The sequence below is a fragment of the Chenopodium album genome, chromosome 1, assembly GCF_948465745.1.
Source record: "Chenopodium album chromosome 1, dcCheAlbu1.1, whole genome shotgun sequence".
Taxonomy (NCBI): domain Eukaryota; kingdom Viridiplantae; phylum Streptophyta; class Magnoliopsida; order Caryophyllales; family Amaranthaceae; genus Chenopodium; species Chenopodium album.
Genome location: NC_137834.1, coordinates 28,858,589 through 28,868,636, shown reverse-complemented (window position 1 = coordinate 28,868,636; position 10,048 = coordinate 28,858,589). Strand labels below are relative to the sequence as shown.

The window sequence follows — 10,048 nt, the reverse complement described above, 5'->3', positions numbered from 1 at the left end:
ACGGCTAGCGCCGGGGGGCTAGGAGGAAGGCTGGTGTCGAAACTCGGTGGTGGCTGGTGGAGGAGTTCGTGTTTTTTTTATTGTATTTTTGAAGAAGTTTTTTTAAATATCTAATTGCTTTTTTTTTTTGAAATAAAATTGATTCATAAATAAGTCATACGGCATCTACAAAGAGATTTAGATCTAACAAATATATAATATTTGAATCAAATAAAAAATATTATGTAAGATTTTTTTTAATAATATTTTAATTGCTATTTAACAATCATTAAATTTGTTATTAAGAGTTAATTACATAGTAAAATTACAAAATTTAACGAATTTATTAAAAAAAAAAAAATTAATCGGCATTCAGGCTGCAGAATAATCTGTTTACACTGGATACCCCCAAAGTTTATACTACCTTCGGTCCAAATTACTCGCAACTTTGGGGTATTATTTGTGAGATATAAAATATTCCAAAGTTGCGAGTAATTTGGACCGGAGGTAGTATATATTATTTAGAAATAATCAAAAGTTCGGCTTGTTTTTGACAGACCGTTCAAAGTTTTAATTATTTTTTACAGTTTTTCCTGCAGAACATAATTTATAATGCAAAGAATATATACTTCATAACCCAAAAAACACCTGATTAGGGCCTGTTCACTTAGCTTAATTTCAGTTTAGTTCAGTTCAGTTCATTCAATTCAGTTCAGCTTCAATCAGTTCATTTCAGCCCAACTCCTATTAGTTCAGTTCATTTCAGTTCATTTCAGCTCCAATAAGTTCAGTTCAGTTCATTTCAGTTCAGCTCCTAATTTCCTTATCTCACAAAATATTTAATTCAGTTCAGTTTAGTTTGGCTCCAATCAGTTCAGCTCAGTTCAGCTTAGTTCAGTAAATGTAAACAAGCCCTAAACTCAAAAATTATGCGATAATTATTAAAAAAAATTGATATATGATAATTAAAAAATTAAATAGGATTTGTGCATCACTCATTACCTCAAAGAACATACAAGACAAATTTAAAGAACATATTTAAATGCTTTGTATTATTAAAACCCAAAAAAACATGTTGAATCAGGTATGTTCTTTGTCAAACATGGTATGTTCTTTACAACATTATGTTCTTTTTGCCTTTTGAGCATGGTGCATTGGCCATCTAAAATTATCTAAATTTATTGTAAATCTCATAATAAAAGACTTAAGATTCGATATTTCCTGAGTTTGTTTGCATGCTCATACCAATCAAGCAATGACACTATATAATTATTGGATTTTACGGAAAACTAGACAAGAAGTAATAGAATAAATGAACCACATGAGTTGAATCAATTTAAGTGTGTTGTACCAAGGGCTTGTTCTCATTGACTAAACTGAACTGAACTGAACTGAACTGAGCTGAGCTGAACTGAACTGAACTAAGCTGAACTGAACTGAACTTAAATGAATATTTTATAAGAGAAGGAAATTAGGAGCTAAGCTGAACTGAACTGAACTGAAAATAAACGTATGAGAACAGACCCTTAGTTTTATTCATTGACCTAGGGGCGGATCTATTAAGGTGCACAGTGAGTCATGTGACTCACCAGCACAAAAAAAAAATAAAAAATAAAAAAAAAAAAAAAAAAAATCTAAGTGACCGCATATTACAGATAGGGGGTCTCTTTTTTGCTTCTATTTGAGATTAGCCCACTGTCAGTTTTTTAAACATCAAAGAGATCTCCTATTAAAATATCAGATAGGTGGTCTCTTTGTTGCTGCTATTGTCACCACGTCATTAAAGACCTGTTATCTAGATAACAGGTCTCTTTTTGTCAGCCATTGAATTAAAATAATTTTTTGCGCTGCTTTCATATTTCATTAAAGAGACCTGTTATATTTAATAACCGGTCTCTTAAGTTATCTAACTTTTTTTTTAATAATTCTTGTTTTTAAGTAAAAAATCATAAAGTTAGTTTAATGTAATAGTTTTATAGTATGTATTTTTATATCCTATTTTTGGATTGAAATCATTTTGGTGAAATATAAATTTTTTTTATATAGTTTTTGGATTGAAACAAGTAATCAATTATTGATGGTGACTCATAAGTTCAAAAATCTTGGATCCGCCATTGCATTGACCCTAAGTTTTATTCATTGAGCACAACCTTATTAAGCAAGAAGTATAACTATATGAATGCTAAGAAGAAAATCATATACCAATACGGCGATATCTAAATAGTCATCACATATTAGTTCAGGGAACCAAGTCTATGTCTGATCTCATGGACTTTTCTCATGAGTCGGCAAATATATATATTAGGGTGTAACTACTCGGTATTACATTTGACCATCCTAATGCAATGGTTTTGAATGCGCCATTTCATTAGGGTGTAACTATTACATTTGACGTAGCTATTGCAGTATTAATTGTATGTGCCGTTGCATTAGCTTTATTTGGCTGTTGCATTTGATAAAAAAAAAAAAAAACGTAATCCCTCCATCCCTTAATTAAGAGCTTATTAGGGGTTTTTTTTTCAAGGGAATTAAGAAAGTTGGTAGAAATACATAAGTGGATGTAAAGTTAAAAAGAGATAGAAAAAAAAAAGTGGTAGGGAATAATTGAAGAGAAGGAGAGAGAAAGTGTTGAAAATTGATGTTTAAAGTCATCTTAGTATAAAAAAGTGAATTGACAAGTCATCAAAAAGTGATGAATATTATAAAATAATACAACCTTAAAATAAAAAGGGTAATGTTATATGTAGCCCTAAGGGCTATATATAAGCATTAAATATACTCTTGAAAATTGTATAAAATTAGGAATTCATGACAAAAACATGCGTAAATCAGTGGAATGAAATGTTAATTTTGGGCTCCCTACAAAAAAAAATAAGAAAATGTTATACATAGTCCTTAGGGCTACATATAAGCATTAAATTTACACTTGAAAATCGTAAAAAGTTAAGAAATCATCAAAATATAAACACTAATAACACTGATTTGCACGTGTTTTTGTCATGAATTCCTAATTTTATACAATTTCCAAGAGTATATTTAATGCTTATATATAGCCCTTAGGGCTACATATAACATTACTCAAAAAAATATAGGCTCTTGATAAAGAGAAGGAGGCAATAGTATTTTGTAAAAATTGATTGCGTTGTGATTTTCATGCAATATTGTAAGAGTTGAATGAAATGTATAGTAGTACCGAATGAATAATGATTGTATGTGTATCATTTGCTAGTCAATATTTGTTGAACTTAAAGGAACATAAACCGAGCAAATACATAATGCAAGAGACATTAGTGAAAAACCTTGACTTTAAGTGAATTTAGGGCCTGTTCATTTCAGCTTAATTTCAGTTCAGTTTAGTTCAGCTCCAATAAGTTTAGTTTAGTTCAGTTCTTAATTTCCTTCTCTCATAAAATATCAATCTAATTAGTTCAGTTTAGTTCTGCTCCAATCAGTTTAGTTCAGTTCAGCTCAGTTCAATAAATGTGAACATGCCCTTATTCTAACTCTCAATTAATTGACTAACGACTCTATTACAACTTATTATTAGTAGTTTGATCTCGGTACTATTGAGTTCCTCTACGAACTCATGCTTGATCGGGCTGACACGGGTCTAGTCCAACAAATACTTAGCTTATCCTAACATGAATGTTTTAGGGTAAAGTGGAGTCATTCTTCCATAAGAAGTTAAGTTTAATATATCTTTTAATTCATTGCAATTTTAGCTTATGGTTTACGTTGGGATTAACGCGATTCTTCCATAATAAGTTCCTATGATGAAAATCATTCGCGTTGCACACATGATAATAGTTTCGAATTTAGTGACTACCACTGAAAAGGGATACCTTTCCCACCAAACAAGAAGTCATTATTACTTATTAGTGCCATTGAGATCAATTTTACCATAATAAAACTTAAAATTAGATAATACTCCGTAAGATCATTCCAAATGACACTACATCAACTCAATAACTTGAGTCATATCCCATACACCTAATTAACTCTACTAAGCTTTCCACTCAAAAGTCAAAACCTTGCATTTTAAAAAAGTAAACTATATGTGTGAACAAGAATCAAACCCAAATTATTCCCCCAAAATTTTCAAAATTAGCAACATTGAAAAATGAAAATTCAAAAGATTTATTATATGACGTGTAACAACATTCGTTCTCCCCCACACGCATGGGAACAGTCAGTCAAGTACCGTTGGCACGCCTAAGCTGCCTAAGCTAAGTAATTAATCTTTGCTTTCCTTCTTTTCTTCCTCCATTTTTCCGATTCTCTACTCTGAACAACCTTCTTCTTCCTCTAATTTTCATCAAATTCACTAACTCAACAACTATTTTTCCGATCAACTGAGTGAACTTCGAGCTCTAACTGCCGATTTCTTTGCCGGATTTTTCGGGTGCATCCCTAATTTTTTGTGGGTTATTTTTGGTAAAGATTCCCTCTTACCATTTCTTGCACGTTTTATTAATTATTATTATTGATTTCACCTAATTAATACTTAATACTACTATTGTTTATTTAAGATGTGCAAGAAATTTGAACCCAAGTTGCTGTTATTATTTATATTTGATTTGTATATTTATATATGTTGGATTTGGGGTTTTTGGGTACCCTTTTTGATTAATTTTATTGGGGGTTGGATCTTTTTTGATGTTTGGTTGTTGTTAGATTTAAATGATTTCCCTCTAATGATGTAATTGTAGCCGTTAAGTATTTTGTTTAATTTTATTGGTTAAAATGATCGAAGATTAGCTGTCTAATTTGTATTATGCTGTGATTGATGTTATTCGGTTTCATTATTTTATAGCTATTTTTAGAAATTTCCTTGAAATAGTGAGGGGTTGTTATATTGAGTTTAACTTGTGAAGATATTATGTTGAGTGAAAGGTTTCGGAATTTGGATGACTGTTTACAGTAGTTGTTCAATTTGATATCAATAAATGTATGTGAATGTGAATGGGAAAAATAATAGGATGCTTAATCGCGGCATTTTTATGGCACGATCTGAGAAGAGGTGTTTGGAAATTGGAATGACTCTAATCTGACTTGAAAATAGTTTGCGGTTGGGGTGTGTGTGGGGAAATTACTTTTATTTTTCACAAGGGCTATAATAAAATAAAAAATGAATATCTGTTGATCTGTCATTGAATATCCGTTGAAGACTCATAGTTTTCACTGGTCATTGGTAAAGTGGAAAGTGCGTGCTTTGTGTGTTTTGGTTGATATGTAGCAGGCATTGAATGTAAATGGAAAGCCATGATTGGCTATGACTAATTCAGTACCATGATTGATCTTATTATAATCTAAATATATTCTATTGGTAGGTATAAGTAGCATGTGAAAATGATTTAGAAATTAAAAAAATCTCTTGATTCTCTTGTATGGCAAGTCAAATGAGGCATAAATCCCCGAGCAGTTACAACTTACAAGTTGGGTGGTCTTTAAATCGTGAATGCCAATTGATAAAGTAACAGATTTCTGTAGCTAATTAGCTAGTTTCTTTCAAGGTATCTACTGGAATGTGATTCTGACATTAATAGTAAGAATTATGGTGGATTTAACAGGGTAACTAGTAAATACTCTATAGAGAAATTGTTTTAATCTTATTGCATGATTGAGTCTAATTAGGGGTGTGATATATTTAGTCAGACCAACATGCTGGTCAAACTTGTTGAAGTCTCGGTTTAGTTTAATAGTCATACTATTTCATCCGCACTCTTCATTTCACCTCAAGTATCCGTGTCGGACCCCCGACACTTAGCCATGGGTAGGATGCTTAGACACTAAATTTTAGTTCAGAATCATAAAAAATTTCACAAAATAGCCGAGTCGGACACGTGGACTCGTACCCGTGTTGGACATGGGTACCCTAGTCCAGGTAACATACTCAAAACTTAACGTTGAAAACTTGGAATGTAGCTTAGTCCACCATTGCAGTTTGGTTATAACAATATAATTTGTTTTAAAATAGCAACAATCAGCTTATAAGTAGTAGAGTTTGTAATTGGTGAAACAGAGTCTTTAGTCAGTTTATATAACACTTGGAGCGTATTTGAAATCAACTCTATCTCCATATTCTGAAGGTGTATCCATGTCTAGGTTTTCTATCTTTACCCATGATGCTTCATGAAAGCTATGTTCTCTTCACCTTATCAAAGGTGTTCTGAGATGATTTTTTTTAGGTTCTAATCTAGTCTGGTCTGAATTATTCTATTTTAGTCTTATTTTATATCTGAATAGTTTTCTTTATAATTTGGTCTAATTTTCTTGTCCGGTCTTGTTTGATTCTAACATGATTAAGTAATAAGAATAATGTAAAAGAACAATACCGAAATCTTTCCTATATCTACCTTTTGTACTGTGTTGTTTCTTCTCCATGTAGCTGTTATTGCAACTATCAATTTATCACGTGGGCTCCGTACCAATGATTCATATGTAGTAGTGTTCTGCTTCTTTAGCTCAACAGTAACATTTCCAATGCCTTAATCCTAAAAGGATAGGGTTGGCTTGTATTGTGCAAGCTGAGTTGTTGAATGTAAATCAATGGAAAATAAGTGGGTTAAGTGTGGTCTTATATTGTTTTGGGTTGTAGAATATTCTTGACGGTATATAGCTCAAATTAAGCTTGATAGGAGAAAGTCCTTGAAGGTTTTGCATTATTACTTGCTTTGCTTTGCATACCCATCCTTCACTTTTATGTGTCGCACACCCCTTCCTCTTGACCCAGTCAGTGGCTATTGTCTCAGGCATACCCTTGTTATTTTTGTACTCATGGACTTCCATTTTTAGCTGCTATTTTCATTTCTTTTCTAATAGGTTTCCATGTTAATGTTCTCTTCAGGTTCTTCATTTTTTTTTATCTATAGTCTTTGTTCTTTTTCTTTTTTGATTAAGTGCTTTGATTGGTTGGATGGAATCTTATTCTTCTTATCCCAATTGTCTCCACTACCCTTTTGTCGTTGATTGGACTGCCAAAGTAGATAGAGTTGCAGCTTTAGAAATTGAGAAATGGGTGCCTTAATCTTCTAGTTTTACTTGGTGCATTGTGTCCAACTTGGGTTTTTGTGGGAGTTATCTGTGATATTGTTGATCTTTGAGTCAAATTGTTTACTTGTGCTTTTCTGTAACTTTAATTTTGATGGTAAGGGGCGCATGATGAGGAAGTTGAAGGGGGAAAAAGTCTCGCCGTAGTTCATTATCGAATTTATTATTGTTACGATCTATGCTTACATAACATGTTTACATTTGGACAGATCTTGAGATCTCATTGAGATGCCAAACTCGTTGGAGTTAGCTAAGCATGAGACAGATGTTGGACCTGCTATAAGAGAAGACAGTGAATATGTAAGTCTGGTGACATCTGATTTAACTAAGAGGACTGAAGCTGGGGTCTTACATTCCCAGGCTGAAGTCAGATCGAAGTCCTTAGCCTGGTGGATCAAAGCCTTGATACTATTCAGTACTTCTGTAGCATGTGTTCTTGTATTATTAAAATGGGGAGTTCCATTTGTTTTTGAGAAGGTATGTCCTGTTCATTTTCTTTCAATTTTTCCCTAAAACTGTGCGTTTATGTTCTCTTTTTCTTTTTAAATTGATTTATGTTTATTTTTGGCTTAAAGCACATGAGAATCAAGGATCATAAAGTATTATTCATTTATTGCTGCAGTTTTCAATAATTGCCAACATTTGCCACCCATACACATAAAAGTAAACTTGTGTGTAGAATCATGATTTTATAGAAATGACATAGGAATAGCTTAAAGCTTTACCCAACCAGAAATGTCTTGAAAGTCATGAAATCAATGACAGGAAAGAATTACATGAGCTATGTACCAAGTAATTAAATTAATAAAAGCATCACATCATGTAGTTTCATCTCTCCCTCCCCCTCCGCCCCATTCTTCAACATGTAAGGACCTTGATTGTTGCTTTTCTTACACTTTGGTGCTCGCATTGCATATACTTAGTTAGGGAAATGGTATCTGAAATTGTATATACTTATAGTTGCTTTAAAAATGGATGCAAGGCAAAACTAAAACCTACCGTATGATATTAAATTCTATCAAAATCGTACTTATAAATTTTAATTTATAAATTCTTGCTCTTGTTAATGGAGATTATCATGAGCAGATCCTCGGAAATTGTCATTTTGACATGCATACTGACATCAAATCTCTGAGTGAATTCTGTTGTGTTAAGATATCACAACCTATGACGCACAAATAAATATGTGATCCCATATGATGGTGAATGATCCCAAGAGTGGACATGGCTAGAGTTCTTATGTTGTTATTAATTTAAATCAAAAGACATTGCCTCAAAACAGAAAGTCATAAATCTTTTTGCACTGTCTTTGGCGTGGCGTTCTTTGTTTGTTTAACCAGAATTCACTTGCCTCTTGTTTTGGCATCTATTATTGTGTAGATTCTTCTTCCAATGATGCAATGGGAAGCCACTGCCTTTGGTCGTCCAGTACTTGCTTTGGTGCTTGTTGCTTCTTTGGCAATCTTCCCTGTACTTTTGATCCCTTCCGGACCTTCCATGTGGCTAGCAGGCATGATCTTTGGTTATGGTCTAGGCTTTGTGATAATCATGGTTGGAACAACTATTGGGATGATTCTTCCATATGCAATTGGATTGCTGTTCCGGGATAGAATCCATGTAAGATGCCGAGAACTCATTATTTTGATAAATTATATTTCACTCCTCTTTCTTGATCATTAATCATTTATCATTTGTTACTAGCAATGGTTAAATAGATGGCCAGATAAGGCTGCTATGCTGCGATTGGCTGCAGAAGGCAGTTGGTTTCATCAGTTTCGTGTGGTCGCAATCTTTAGGGTTTCACCATTTCCTTATACTATATTCAACTATGCAATTGTGGTGACAAATATGAGATTTTGGCCGTATCTGTGGGGATCAATTGCTGGAATGGTGCCAGAAGCTTTTATATACATATACAGGTGAGTTCATGTTTTTATTGTCGACCATACCCATTCTTTATTTTAAAGCAAGAAAGAGAGGACAAACAAGAAAATGCTTAGCTTGTTCTGATTGTAAAAGCTAAAAGGCGCCACTTTCATATTAGTGCTTTAATCTTAGGCTCATACAGCAGTTATATTATTGGATTCTGGCCTAAATATTGATTAACAAAATAATAATTGCAGTGGCCGATTGATAAGGACATTTGCTGATGTCAAGTACGGGAATCATCATCTAACATGGGTGGAGATTGTGTACAATATAATCTCCCTCATCGTTACTATACTCACCATTGTTGCTTTCACTATGTATGCCAAGAGAGCCTTAGATGAACTTAAGATGGCAGATGCTAAGGAAGATCGAGAAGGAGGTTCATCAATCCATGATTTCCGGATACAAATGGACAGTCTTCCGCTCGAGAGACCCAGACATCAAGATCTGACATCTTACAATTCTTAATGTAGGCAGCAAAGATAAGTTTAGCTTTGTAAATAAGGAGTTGCTAAATTGAGTACAAGGGGATGAAATGTTTGTATATCACAGAATGCATCATCATACGCACATTGTTAACATGAGATAATGCGTCTAATCTTATTCTCATGTGTATTAAGTGTTTTCTTTTTTTCTTTTTTTTTTTGGCCTGTTGATTTAACATAATGGTGCATACTAATTTTTTAATCCAATTTTTCATTACTAGTTTGCAGTTCTCTAAATTTCTGAGAAGTTTATGGTGCTACATCTGCTTTACGTTCATCAGTTCATCCTAAACAATATTTAACCAGAGTAATTTATATCACTCCCTCATTTTGACAAGTGTCATAATTTGACTTTGATTAGCGCCATAATTTAACTTTTACATTATTCACATACATCATTTAGACCAATGTTTGTGCTTTAACCATCTCCAATGGTGAAACTTAACTTTAAGTATTGAAATACAAAATCAGTTGTTTTTTACCTCCAATGGTGAGATCATACCCATTTCTCAATTTAGCAACTCATGTTAAGTCTAATTTTCCAATGGTGAGACTCTCTAAAATATACAAATATCACTTTCAATTTATGGCACATAAATTATTGT

General features: G+C 33.0%; 1 protein-coding gene across 1 annotated transcript; it reads left to right on the top strand.

The window, feature by feature from the left end:
- Positions 1-4,139: 4,139 nt before the first annotated feature.
- LOC145578077 (uncharacterized) lies at positions 4,140-9,657 on the top strand. The gene is made up of 5 exons (XM_081635489.1): positions 4,140-4,413; positions 7,239-7,506; positions 8,410-8,646; positions 8,731-8,948; positions 9,153-9,657. The coding sequence occupies exons 2-5, from the start codon at positions 7,258-7,260 to the stop codon at positions 9,424-9,426; spliced, it is 978 nt and encodes a 325-aa protein (XP_081491615.1). The 5' UTR covers positions 4,140-4,413; positions 7,239-7,257; the 3' UTR covers positions 9,427-9,657.
- Positions 9,658-10,048: the final 391 nt, after the last annotated feature.

What these genes read in the sequence shown, in the direction of transcription:
- LOC145578077 (XM_081635489.1), top strand. Translation starts at nt 7,258, where the DNA reads ATGCCAAACTCGTTGGAGTTAGCTAAGCATGAGACAGATGTTGGACCT. An exon ending in TTCCATTTGTTTTTGAGAAG is followed by an intron (nt 7,507 to 8,409) that starts GTATGTCCTGTT and finishes ATTATTGTGTAG; the next exon opens with ATTCTTCTTCCAATGATGCA. An exon ending in GCTTTTATATACATATACAG is followed by an intron (nt 8,949 to 9,152) that starts GTGAGTTCATGT and finishes TAATAATTGCAG; the next exon opens with TGGCCGATTGATAAGGACAT.